The sequence below is a fragment of the Citrus clementina genome, unplaced genomic scaffold (genome assembly GCF_000493195.1).
Source record: "Citrus clementina cultivar Clemenules unplaced genomic scaffold, Citrus_clementina_v1.0 scaffold_1, whole genome shotgun sequence".
Lineage (NCBI taxonomy): Eukaryota > Viridiplantae > Streptophyta > Magnoliopsida > Sapindales > Rutaceae > Citrus > Citrus x clementina.
Window position 1 is genome coordinate 14,693,036 of NW_006263303.1, and position 13,805 is coordinate 14,706,840.

Consider the following 13,805-nt stretch of genomic DNA (forward strand, 5'->3'; position numbering starts at 1 on the left):
TGTTTCACATACAAACATTCTGTATTTTGGGGCGACAAGTGTTGTCTCCCGTGCGACATTTTCTATCGCACGAACTCAGTTTTTGTTTGTTAGGTGACAGGCATGTCACATGAAAAATATTAAAATGTATTACTATTATCATTATTTTTCTTTATTATTGTAACTGTTGTTGTTGTTGTTTAGCAATGTTATTATTATTATTATTATTATTATTATTATTCATAATTATTACTTTACTTTTACTTATTAACGTGTGCTTATTCACATATGATAGAGACGAAAGGCCAATTGAAATGGATTGCTTTGACTTAGCGGATGAGAATGAGATTAAAATTTATTACTATTATCATTATTTTTCTTGAATAATCTTAATTGTTGTCTCGTCAACTTCCTCTTGATGGCTTCCATGACATTTACAAATTTAGAGGTATTTGTAATACACCCGGGGAAATGTTCCGATGCTGGAATCTTCATCCTGCTTGGTTCCTTTCTTGGATCGGGTGGATTACGCTTAGACCGCGACTTCTTGGCCATTATATATGCAAATCCATTTTTTTATTCATTAATCAAAATCATAACTCAAAATATTACAAATAAACACATAAACATCTTTCTACAATTTTGTATGACAAGCTTGTCGCACAGGAGACATGAACTTGTCGCACAAAATTACAGACTAATTTCATGCGACAAATAAAAATACTACCATTAAAATCCATCACCGCATGTTCCTTTAGAAGAAACTTAAACCAAAAATTAAAAATAAATGGCCGCATGTCACGCGGCAATGGCAACATAAAATGGGGCGCCCGCGACAGCGCGCGCAATGGCCGCTTGTCGCGCGCGCGTTACTGCGCTCATCGCGTGCTGAAACTCGAATGCGACGAGCGCCCGTCGCGCGCACGACAAGCTGCCATTACGCGCGCGATTTTGCATAATTGGTAAATGGCCTTTTAAGCCCTTTCTCGCAGATTTGTCGTGCTGCATGATGAGCTTACAAAATTTGTCTTCGCATGAATGTGTCATTGTACTTAATCTACTTAAAATGAGACAAACAAACCGCAATAGGTATTTTGTCGAACACCCCATGTGCCATTTTTTACCTACCAATTTAATTAAATCGTTTTTTATATTTACACAACAATCAATCCTAATACTCATCTATAATCATTTATACACTCATCTATCATTAATCAATCTTATACTCATCTATCAATATCATTTCATTTTATTTCGGGATAAATAAATATGGTTAAAAAAGAAAAAGAAAAATGATTTATATAAAAGGAAGGAAGAGATGGGTTGAATTCAACTTTTTAGTCTAAATATTGAGTACTTATAGTAGTAATTAGTTAAGAGAGCAGATGGGCATGAGAAAATGTTTGTTCCTTTCCTGTAAAATTAAAAAAAAAAATATTAAAAACATATAAATTAATTGATTAATGGAGAATGGGGGGGGGGGGGGGAAGCAAATATTGTGTACTGTGTGTAGAATATATAGACGGAGGAGAGTCATAGTACCAAGACCTGCAACGATTTTTGGAAAATGCGGCCAAAATGGGGAGAGCAATCTGTTTCTGCTTTTTTGTGTCATAATATTTATTTATTTAAATATGAAATACGAAAACAATATTTTATTACTTTATATTATACATTAAAAACAACAATATATGTGTGTATTTTACTTAACTGCTCTTGTCTCTACATGTTTTTTAAAATATAATGGAGTGAGGAAAAAGCCTTTCAAGAGAGAGAAAGGTGATAGGGAAAGAAGAGAGAGATTCATTCGTACTAGAGATAGACTTTCTCACAAAAATTATAAAAAAAAGCACATGAACATGAAAATGAACATGGTGATTTTTTTTTTTTATGTTAAAATGAGAAACAAAAGGAGTTTGCAATATAAGCATAGCTAAGATTACCGGTAACTAGGGAGAAATATTGCAGTCAAAATTGGCGGAGGTAGAGCCACGTGCTGCCGGAGATCAACTTGCTGTCAAAAGCTCGTCCACCCACCGTCGATTGTTGCCAGAAAAGTCAAGACCTAGGTTGAATTTGGAGAGAAAAGGAGGTAAATATATGGTACCCTATTTTTGTCCATAAACACACTCATTGGTAAAAGCACCCGTATGAAGTTGTTGGCGCCAAATCTTGGGCTTAGTTTAAGTGGTTTGGATAGTTTAATAATTTTACAAGTCAATTAACGGTCAAACCGTATGTATACTAACGACAAGGGAGATAAGTAAAAATACAATCAAACTCGTCATTTAAGTGAAATTATATCAAACCTCAGGAGAGGTTTCTGAAAATTGCCGAGAAAATATTGGAAATATCAATCTAGACAGTAGCATTGGGATGTTGGCAGACACTGCCTTTTAGAGTTAAAGAACTGAGTCGAGTCGAGTCGAGTTGAAGAGAGACAAGTACAGAAAAGGGGTAACAAATCAGACAGCAAGCAAGTCTCACGCAACAACGTATGACAACTTTGGCTGCCCATTCATTATTCATTCATTCAATTCATTAGAGAATTTTTTGTTTTACCCCCTCTCTCTAAACTTGCTCCCTCTTTAAAACCCTCAAATAATTTTTTGAAGATAAAAAAGTATATATATTATAAAACCTTGAGTCAAAATCCACTTCTATTTTTCAATTGGCGGGTCTTCCTAGGGCTTTGCTTCTTCTAAGAGCCTCCTTCACTAACAAGGAGGCTTTTGTTGTTTCTACTTTGCCCACTCGTCCTAATGGGTTTGCTTCAACCGTACGCTCAGTGATAGTGATGGATTTTTGGGTTACTTAGCATAATAATAAAAATGCTTTCTTTAAGGTTAGTTCTTATTTATGCTTTTATGTTTTGGTTTCTATTCTTGGTTTGTGTTAAATTGCTGTCTTATTGCTTTATTTCCCTGTTTCTTCTTGTGGGTTCTTTATTTTTGTTGTTGTGCGTCCTCTTGTGTGTGGTAGTTAATTACCTCGTGGTAGTGTATTAATTTCTGTATTTTTTTTGGCAATTTAGTGATTTTTGGAGAAGGCATAGAAGGAAGATTTTTATTACAACAGGTGTTTTAGGAGGTGGGTATCTTCTATATAAATTATATGATTCACAGCGGAGGATTGCTGATCTTGACAGACAACAGTGTGAGCATGATGAGCTCCTTAAGGCCCAGTTAAGCGGCAATGAAATTTCATATTTTGGTTTTCTTTACGTTGTGAATTTTGTTTCCTACAACAATTTAATATTTTGGTTCTCATGTGTTGTGATTTTTTATTTCCGTTGATAGAATGCAAGCGCATTATGAGGAGGTTCAGAGAATAGCTGATGCAACAACATTGCCCCATGCAATGCACTATTTAAGCATTCGGATAGCCGAAGAGCTGGATCTTTCTCCACTGACTGATAAACTATTGAGGGGAAAGGAACAGCCATACACTTTATCATCTTCAGAGAAACTTGAGCTATGGGATAGACTCAAAATTTTAAGTATGAACTTGTTAAATTTTGTTTTTTACTCTTTATGAGTTCCCTTTTATCCCAATACATTATAGTAATCCTACCTTGACGGAGGCTTATATTTCTCACGGTTCAGGTTTCACAAAACTTGTGGTGGCACTGTGGGCAGTGACAATGGTTAGCTTATATATTAGAGTTCAGGTTAACATCCTAGGTAGACATTTATATATTGACACTGCTCGAGGCCTTGGAAGCTCCGATTTACCTGTAAGTCCACCATCCTTTCCCACTTTATGCCTGGAGATATTTCGAAGCTTTAAAATTATTTCAGTTCAATTCCTTCACCTATTAAAAGATCCATTGTTATTCTTCTATATAATTACTTTGGTGCATTTGGCTCATTTTCATACGGATAATTGATGTTTCTTGGCATTGTGATTTACCTACCAATGGAACTCTTTTTCTTATTAGTATTTCTAAAATTTTCCCCTGTTTTAGAAAATGAGAACGATCGTTTTTGCTGAATCATAATTGATATCTCTTTGAATTAAGATATAGTTTCACATAAGATGAAACCATGCCTGTGTTGTTACGTTCTATTAATTGCTTAATTGAAATTCATTGATTTAGTAAATGTGGGCGTCAATGTTCAAAATGAAGGTTGCTTTTCACCATGAAAAAATCCGCAAAGGGGAATTAAATTCAAATGAACATAGAGCTCATATAACTTTACTCCTGGATTCATCAAGTATGCAATCAAAAGCATGAATACTAGCCTGAAATTAAATTCTTTACGTCTTAATCTGGTGTGTAGTAGTATCATGAAATTGTCAGTTACGTGATATGGAGTTAAAACATTCTGGAGAATTTATAGGAGTATGCATAAATTATACAAAAACTATGATAAATAGTCTGTTTTTTTAACAGCAATTGCTGAAAGGTAGCAGGGGTTTATTGTATGTTCAGGATGGCAGTGCAAATATGAATTAATAAGACACAGCAAAAAGTTTAAAAAATGAAAAAAAAAAAGAGTTCCGTTAGAGTATGATAAACACTGGGACTCTACTTGTACTAGCAGCTCAAGTACACATAATCGTTATCTCTTAAACAACAAGTCTAGAATTAGAGGTATGGGCCTGAGCCTTATTTGTTCTTTTTCTTTTCTTTGACCTAATCTTCTGAGAACTGATACCTATCAACAACTTGAATTTGCTTAAGGAAAAAAAGGGAAAAGGAAAAGATACTTACCTTATTGTATTGTTCAATGAAAAGAGGAGAAAGGAAATAAAGGGAGAAAAAAAAAATTGCCCTGTGGTGGTGTTTAATGGTTCTTTGGAATGTAAATTTTCACTGTTGACTTAGAAGCTTATTCACAAGCTCTAGTTTTGCTCTCATGGGCTTGTCTTCAAACTATAAAGCGATTGATTTAACATATTTTCAAGTTGATTTGGATACGGATGCCTTTGTGCTCGTTAACTTTGATAAGTAGTGTTGTGAAACTGTAAGTGGAGTGGAAGAAATATTGCAAGACAATGAAGCAATAGCATATAGGTTTTATGTTAATGCATATTCATTGACGAGATTGCCTCACAGGAGCAAGGGTTCGAAAAAACAAAAAGGGTGAGAAAAGTTGATGTGGTAGCAAGGTTATATATGATACTTTTATTGCTCTTCTATCACCATTGAGGGTGTTAAACATACAACGGGAGACAAAGAATAAATACCATCTCACTTGGTCTATAAGATGCATATAAAAGTGTTAAATTGTGTTTGACTGCGGTGCTTCTCAGTTGTTGGTGTGAAGCGTAGAAACTAATCAATTACCCATGTCCCACAAATTGGAAGTCGCTGAAGACTAATGTTTCACTTGTTCATCTTCTCACTTGGATTTCTCATGTAGCCATTTGTTGCTTGGTTCCTTTCTTTTTGCACTCTTAAGTCTCTTGTTCTTCTGGAAGTTTGGCCTTATGATTCTTTTTTGGCAGGAGGATGCTGATCTCATTGACAGGGATGACCAGCAGAAGTTTCTGGCCAGTGTCGATTATCTTGCCAATTATGGCATGCAGGCAATGATTTCTAATGTTCAGGCAGCAGCAGATGAAGCATTGAAGGGGTAAGGTCTTCCCAACTGTGAATTTGTTTCTGTATTATGATCTTCAAGACGGGAATATACATTCTTTGGATCTTTCTGCTTGTGTTAGATCATCCTCAATGCTCAATTATTGTTTCCTCCTCCAAATAAAGATGCAAATGCAGTATAGCATAGAAAAAGTGGATCTTTTTGACTCTTTTCCTGCTAGTTTCCTAAAGTTTGGTCTCGATGATATTATTAGCACTATTGAGAATGAAATCTAGGCCTTTAGCACATTGATTGATTACAAAGCGGGGAACTTTAGGTAATCATATCCCCACTTCTTATTTCTGAATAAGAAATGGAACAAGCTTTAAGTGAGGATTCTTATATTTTTAGCATAATTCTGTTAACTAAAAGAAGAATGGAAATTAAACTTCATGTGTCCAGTTACTTTGATTTAGAAGGTGATTTTCTAGATGCTTGATTGTCCTTGTAAAGACTAAATCTGTTGGGAATTATTCATAAACATTGTTCAAAATCAGGAGGAGATAGGTATGTTAAGTCTTGGAGGCTTCATTAATTGGCTTTGCCACTTTTTGTCTGCAGAAAGCAATTGAGGGATATCTTTAACACTGCGGTGCTTCATGAAACTTTCATGCAAATACTTGAGGTGTTCATGAGCATGGGAAGTCCTCATCAATGGGTGGACTTCTTGATGCCTCAGGATATTAGGTTCTACAAACTAGTTACAGCCTCCGGTCATGATGAGACAACTCTTTCTGGTGCTACCAAATTTGATGAACTTATGGTAGAGACACGAGCTGTGTTATCGAGGTTTGTTCATCATACTTGCTTTGGAAAATTATATTCCACTTAAAAATCAACTAGTTCTAGTATAAAGTTTGGCGAAATGTTTAGTGGTTGCACAACTCCACTTCATGGATGTGGAAGTTCAGAAAGCTGTAATCTGCTGGGGTTTGTTTGGGATTAAGGGGCTATAGCTTTTAATAATCCGCAGTTGCTGTGAAATGGAATCACTAGCTGTCAACTTTAAGTGTGCGGATGAGTGGTAAACATTTACTGCCAATTCAAAGGGAGTATTTACCACACACTTCAGCAGCTGTGCTTTCAAAGCAAAGCTGACGCACGGCACTCCCAAACATACCTGGAGTCTGTGGCATCACTTTTTTAAGTGATGAATTACAAGTCCAAAATTAAGTCAGCAATGCTTACCTTGCATGTTGGGGCAACTCAATAAAGAAAGATTAATTTCAATTGGCAGCCTATTTCCTCCATTTCATTTGAAATTTCTTTCTCTACTCTTTTGTTGTAGAAAAAAAACTTTACTTCTTCTCTCTTGCAGTGCTGAATATACGAGTGTTGTTGATATGTCATTCAAAGCGGCAGTGGATGCCCTGATAGATGAAATGAGGGTACAATCAGGAGGTAGTCTAATATCAGGGATGCCACTGGCTAAACTTGTGCCACGAGTTGTGCAGATGAGTCCATCTCTGCTTGCGGAGCCAAGCAACAACAGAATTATCCAAGTCATCAGAACCATACCGGAAGTTGAACTCTTCTTCACTCTCCTCTATGCAAATATGTCGGACTCGTAGATTGGTGAGCTTTGTATTCTGTTTGGTCTTTTCGTTTCCATACAAGAGAAACATCAATGTAAAGATTTTAAATTGGGGCTAGGTTTGCAATCTAAAGATTCAAGGTGAAAGAATAAGAAAAGTTAAAAAATGAAAAACTTGGATTTCTTCATTAATTTATGTTGATTATTCTGTGCTGCTAAATCTTCCCCATTATACCTTGTGAATGATGATAAGCTTAAACTTTGTGTTTTGGATTTTACCATTATCTAGTGCAATGGGAATTTTCTGGACCCACAAGTTCGATTGCCCTTCTTGCTCAATTGCTCTTGGTTTATGTAAGTTTTCTCTTATTAGAATGTTCATATCATTTGGCTGTTCTGTACAGAACGTTGACATTGGAAACTTGAGCTTCGGTGTTAATAGATTGGTCCTAAAATCAGCTGCCAAATTCTATATTTGTTTATTGTTCCAAGTGGCACTACCGTTGGTGTTGTATTTATTGTTGATTTTCTAATTTTATGTAGATTGCAAAATGTGGAAAAGTAAACAATTGGTCAAAAGGACATACATAGTCACAATACATAGCTAGTATATACAACAAAGATTGATTTACAGATATCAGTAACAGCAAACAATTGGTTAATCAAATGTGTTTCCATACTGAACATGAAGCAAGTAAGTATAGTGGAGATCCTTTAATAAAAGATGCCTCCACAGAAAAGGAAGCGCACGTACTACAATTAGAGCTTTGTGGGAAATCCTTGAGCTCTTTCATATAAATGCTCCATAATGGATCTATTTCTTTCAAGTATTTAAATTTTTGCACCGATTGATCTTTTTAGCATAAATTCTTCTAGATTGAGCTTTAAGGGTTTCCAAACAATAAGAAAAACAATCATAAAACACACAAAAACCATCTATACATGACACCTTTAACAAGAAGTAGAACAAAATATCCACTACGTATATAGGTGGAAGGAGAAATATCTGCCTAGTAGAACAAAAACTGCACTACATATTTGGGGAGGGAGAATATCTGCCTTTACTTAGAAAGAAAAGATTATAAGAGAGAGAGACCATGAAATAAAGAGTTCCACAACACTTGGGTGTGTCAAGATAGAGAGGATGAGAGTTTTTGATTTCTCAAAAGGAAACTCAATGTTCCTCTCTCAATTAAAACACTAAATAGATGTAGACATTTCTCCCATTGATCTCTCTCAATTAAGATACTAAATAGATGTCGACATTTCTCCCATTGATTTGCCAATAGATAATATTTGTGAGTATAGAAATTTGGGTTGCACTATAATAGACTCGATGTAGGTGGTCTTAATAGATATCTTTTATAAAATACCAATAAACTTCTAATTTTTACAATTTAAAAAAAAAAAATAGAGAGAAGAGAGTAGTTGGAAAAGCTTACTACTGGATTAAATTTAATAACCAATCACTCATGATGATCGCTGTTGGTAGAATTAGATAAAATAATAATAAACATTCTCAAAGTCAAACTTGTCTACTCAATTTGATATTTCAGCCCAAGCCCATTTTGATAAAACCTTTTATTACGATTGTACCCCGAAGAGAACAAGAAAATTAAAAAACCACCCCGTCCGCTCAAAAACTCAGCAGCTACAAACTCTGAAGGAAAAAGAGGGAAAGGAAACGACAAAAAAGTAAAAAGGCAAAAAAACAACTGTTTAGCTCCTGAATGGCGAGCAGTAGCAATAATAACGGCGACATTCTGATGCTGGAGGCTCCACCGGATGCGGCCAGGCCATGGAACGCTGAAATCATCGACGCGTTGCCGTACATCGACGACGACTATGCCGACCCTAGAGTCAAGGAAGAGGTTGACCGTATGGTCGAGCAAGAGATGCGTCGTAGCTCCAAGAAGCCCTCCGATTTTCTGAAAAATCTTCCCCCTCTCTCCAAGTTCAGATTCGAGGTGAAGTTTCAATTTCATTACCACTCATTTAATTTTAGTTCTTTTTAGCGTTTTATCGCTTTTTTTATAAAAAAAAATTATTGTATGGCAGAATCATCCAATGCTTGCGAAAGAGTATGAGCGTGTGAGAGCCGGGAAGCCTCCTGCGGTGCTTGATACTACACGGTATCAATTGGAAATTCTGCCGGCGAATAAAAGAAATGATGAATCTGCTTGGAAGCAGGCACTTCAGAAAGCTCAGCGCTTATCGCAGCATCAATTGATCAGGTATTGATTCATATAACAATTGTCATACCAGTTATATGTGGATGTGGGTACATGGAATTCTTAAACTAAGCTTGAAATGAACTTAATATTTGATTATTCGTGCAATTTTTTCTTAAATAGGGAAAAGAATGAGCCAAATTAGACTCTTAATAGTTCACTAAAAGCTCAGTCTGCTTACGTCCTTAAGGGTTTGGCAAACTAGTGATAGCTCATACGCACATTGCGTACCCAAGGATATTATTACTTTGAGTTGAGTTATTCTTTCAGTATATTTATGACCAAACTTAAGAATTGTTCTCAAGCTCAATGGAACACAAGCTCTAGTTGAAGTTCTCAATAGCCAAGTATTGCTCGGTGTTGGAACATAAATTTTGCTGCTTATATGCTTGAGATGCTTGCTAATCCCAATCTCTGGAGTGCGGCTTGTAGCTTATATACTTGTATGAACAAGACTTGCCGAAGGTCCTTGCTAGCTCATTTCATCTCTTGATCTAGTCTCCTTTTTTTGCTCATCAAAACATCCTTTTGTAGCAAAATTTTGGCTCTGTGTTGTTAAGGCTAGGGTGCTTTGCTGCTTAGGCTGCTGCAAGGTGGCAAAAGAAATGGAGTTAATTGCAACATTTTGGATTTTATGCATTTGGGCTTGCCAATCTTTCATCAATGGGCCTTTGTTAAAAAATGCTGTTGGAATTTAACCTCAACCAGTTGAGCCGTCTCTTTGTACCTTTGTACAAGTGTGCAAGGAGCATATACATAATAAAAACTCGTTAAAATGATCATTGTCGGACACTTATTGTTATGACTGAATCACACTATGAAATGTCATAAAAAAGAAATCAAGTAGATTTATTATTCGTCTAATATAAAAATAAATGTCATAACTTGATCTATTTGTAAATAATTTGAGGTTCTCATGCAAAATCAAGATCTTTATAGATAAAATGGTTGACTTGTATAGACTTTTATAACATAATTTATTTTAATCTTTTTTTTTAGTCACGATAATAAAATATTGGCTAAGGTATATATTTTATTTCTGGCACTTGGCTTGCTCATTTTCATCCCAACAAGCCCTTATTGTCGAATCGGGTTCTGTTTCTTTGGGATTCACTAGCATTCTTGTTTCTTGGTTTCTCATTTTTGTTATAATTTTTGTTTAATTCTGAATTCAGTAGCTATTTAGGAGTCCCTGAAGCTTTATAATCTTGATTCCTTCTTAGATTCTACTAAGCTTTGAGTCACACTTTTTATTAGTGTATGTTCTGAGTAGTGACATTCTGGTACATAATGTTCAATTATAGGCTGGAAAATTTGGAGTTGATGTCTAAACATGGTCCTGAAGTCTGGAGGCAGCACAATCAACGATTGGAAGCATTACTATTGGGGTTTGTATCAATCTTATTACAGGGAGTTCTTTTTCTTATTTTTGTTATTATTACACTACTATTCATTTTTTCTTTTATTTATTTAAATATTTTTTCCTCTTTTTTTTTGTTTTGGGGGGGGGGAAGTGTACTGGGGATTCAGCTACGAATGCTGCGTTAAGTTGGTTGCACCCCGAACATTGCATTATGGTGTACTTCACAGTGTTCAACACGGCGTATTGGTGCTCCAATGCTTTAATTTCATGACCTATGACTAACATTAAACCTTAATTGAAATGGAATCCTATCATTAAGAGTGATAGAAATCGTAGTTGCCTACACCAATCTAAATCATCTGGAGACCAAATAAAGATCTATTAGAATTAGCATCATCTAGAATACCCTAATACAGACTCATCTAAATTGCATTCTGCCCCTTAAACGCTATAGAAATCACTTTCTTTTCGGTTTTCCACCGTGGAATACTAGTGATGCATATGGTAATGGAGCATTTTTCATGGCTGATTATTTTTTGGCCCCTTCATTATCTGTCAATTTTGAGTTTGGCTACATATTTTGGAAGTCTTTTTGTTATCTTTAAGGCCTCTTGGAGAGCTTTTCCCTGTTATTAAGTGGCAACTTATTTCTTTCTGTAAATCTCTTTTTTGTTATTAATATGTTGTGTGCTTGTTACTTAGCAAAAAGTGATGCACCATTTCAGCTTTTGATTGAAGAGTTTTAGAGATTCAGTTAGGTTTGCTAGAGAGCATGTGTCTTAATCGACACCAAACCCCCCCCCCCCCCCCCACCACAAAAAAAAAAAAAAATCAATCCACAACAGAATGAGAGGGGAGAGAGAGGTGAGGCCAGTTAGTGGGAGAGAAGATGGGTTACAGAGTGCAGGAGATACCCATGAGAGGACACTAAGGGTGTACTTCAGATGGAGTATTGGTACTGTTCAATTGGAAATGCTGAGAGTTTTAAAAAAAAAATGAAATGGATGTCAGAGTTCTACGTAGAAAACAGTTTTCCACTACGTTGTAATAATAACACATTCATTTCCTTGATTTTAACAATAAAGAACTGTATTTGGATTTTATATCAATGAACCATTTGCTAATGGAACACTAAAATGTTCTTGAAAGCTAAATGTGTGTTATGACTGAAATTGTTCTTAAAAGAAACATGTTGTATAAAATGCCTACCTTGTAACCACGAAATGCTTGTTTCCTTTAGTGGTCTTGAACAATTAGCAAGTTTGTGATTGCGCTGCTGCAGTTAACGCTTTTTGAAATGATACACCTCTTTCTTTATCACTTGCAGTAATAATTTTGCATTTTACCTCGGCTATTGCTTAATCATTTTTCTCCTTTTTTCAGAATGCAGAGATTAGCTCAGGAGCAAAATGAAAAGATTGAAGCTGTAAATCGTGAAAGAAAATATCATCAGGTAATCTATATTTTCAACGTACCGTTCTTTGATGTGATTCATTACTATGCAGTATCTGATCAATGAATATGTTAATTTCTTTGAACAATCAGCAAAATACTGCATATGAGTTGAATGCTTTGTCCACACAATGGAGGGAGCTTTGTGCCAAAAATATAGAAATCCAAGCTGCTTGTGCAAATATTGAAAGTCACATAGAGGAATTGAGGAAAGAAGCTGCTGAGAGGTAATTAGCTTTTGAAAATTTTTCATTGAATAACATATGTTGGACCCTATCAGAGTAATAATTTCTTAATCTTATCCATCCAGTGGCTGGAACTTAGATATTGATATGGAGAAAGGGTTTTTGGCGCAATCAGGACAGTAAGTGGTTTTTTGGCCTGTCAATTATGCAGCATTTAATTTAGACCTGATGCAATGCAGTGGTTCTGTATCCTATTAAGATAACCTTTCCCTTAATATTTTTAGTTATAAATGTTTTCTAAAAACTGATTTTTGGCTCAGATCTTTTTGTTTCTAAGGAACTAGTATTTCATTTTTTGTGTAGCTCTCATGATAAATCTAAAAACAAAGAGAGATTTGCCAATGAGTAAAACTATGTGAGTTTCTTATAAAAAACTAACAATAACATTAACAATGACAATAATAATGATAATAATACAACTATTTTTATTTATTTGTTTGTTTCCTTTCAGAAAACCATTTTTATTTCATATTGGTTTAGCAAAGGCTTAATGCTGATAATCATACTTTTGATGTTAAAGCGGCGGCTGTACAAAGTATAGGATTGACCTTTATCTGCTTGAAATAATATGTTCTCTAAATGTTTACGCTTCCAAAAAAAATTGTCATAATTGTGATTGATCAATAAGTGGAAATTTACAAACTGGTTCTTTGATTATTGGTTGTCGATAGGGTCCACTAGAAGATTTGGCAGCGTTCAACCATGGTGATATGTACAAAGGAGTGGTCTCCATCCCAGTTTTCTTTTAGTGGGTTGCTGCAGGCCCCTTAGATATGAGATTACTCGGTTTTAGTTCTGTTGCAGTTATATGGCAAGAACCTTTCTGAAATTTGAGGAAAAAACTCGATGTGCTTCCTCCACTATCGGTCTACATGGAGAACTCTGATGCAACATAAATCTATCGCACTATAAGAAACATGAGCACTTTTCTTTCTTCAATTTTTTCTTATTGTTATCTTTTTCCTGTTATCAGTCACCGCCCCTTCAGTTTAAGTAGGTCGATTATGCATTTGCTTTTTTCTCCTGATATCACGAAAACTATTTTTAAATCACAAAAACTATTCTAAAACGTGTATTATAGATGACGTGGTATTTATCAATTAAAATGATAAATTGGTAATGGGGGGTGGTGCTAGGAAGCCTTTCCCATTCTCCAACTCCTAGTCTTATTTTAGGGTTAGTTTGTAAATGTTATAATTTTTAAAATAATTGTTATTAACTATACTGTAGAAATAATTAACTATAAAGAAAATCAGCTAAATATTTGATAAAATTTATTTTTTAAAAGTACTGTGAGTTTTAAAAAATGGTTGTATGTATTTAGTAAATCTTATTATTAAGCTACTGAAAGAATATAAATAATTGAATTGAACATAATATAAAATAAAATTTATTTATTCATTTATAAACATG

The 13,805-nt window shown here is 35.0% G+C and overlaps 2 protein-coding genes across 3 annotated transcripts; both read left to right on the forward strand.

Annotated features, from left to right (window-relative positions):
* Window positions 1–2,376: 2,376 nt before the first annotated feature.
* On the forward strand, window positions 2,377–7,568 carry LOC18056139 (peroxisome biogenesis protein 3-2). 2 transcript variants are annotated; one of them, XM_024178161.1, is made up of 8 exons: window positions 2,377–2,824; window positions 3,014–3,163; window positions 3,279–3,478; window positions 3,585–3,715; window positions 5,434–5,561; window positions 6,129–6,356; window positions 6,886–7,142; window positions 7,391–7,568. In XM_024178161.1, the coding sequence occupies exons 1-7, from the start codon at window positions 2,811–2,813 to the stop codon at window positions 7,136–7,138; spliced, it is 1,104 nt and encodes a 367-aa protein (XP_024033929.1). In that variant the 5' UTR covers window positions 2,377–2,810; the 3' UTR covers window positions 7,139–7,142; window positions 7,391–7,568. The 2 variants fall into 2 exon arrangements, with proteins under 2 accessions (XP_024033929.1, XP_006451673.1); XM_006451610.2 differs by having other exon boundaries at window positions 6,886–7,568.
* Window positions 7,569–8,706: 1,138 nt separating this feature from the next.
* LOC18056140 (pre-mRNA-splicing factor SPF27 homolog) lies at window positions 8,707–13,331 on the forward strand. Its single transcript, XM_006451612.2, has 7 exons — window positions 8,707–9,068; window positions 9,160–9,335; window positions 10,637–10,720; window positions 12,079–12,148; window positions 12,241–12,374; window positions 12,458–12,511; window positions 13,064–13,331. The coding sequence occupies exons 1-7, from the start codon at window positions 8,832–8,834 to the stop codon at window positions 13,071–13,073; spliced, it is 765 nt and encodes a 254-aa protein (XP_006451675.1). The 5' UTR covers window positions 8,707–8,831; the 3' UTR covers window positions 13,074–13,331.
* The last annotated feature ends 474 nt before the right edge of the window (window positions 13,332–13,805 follow it).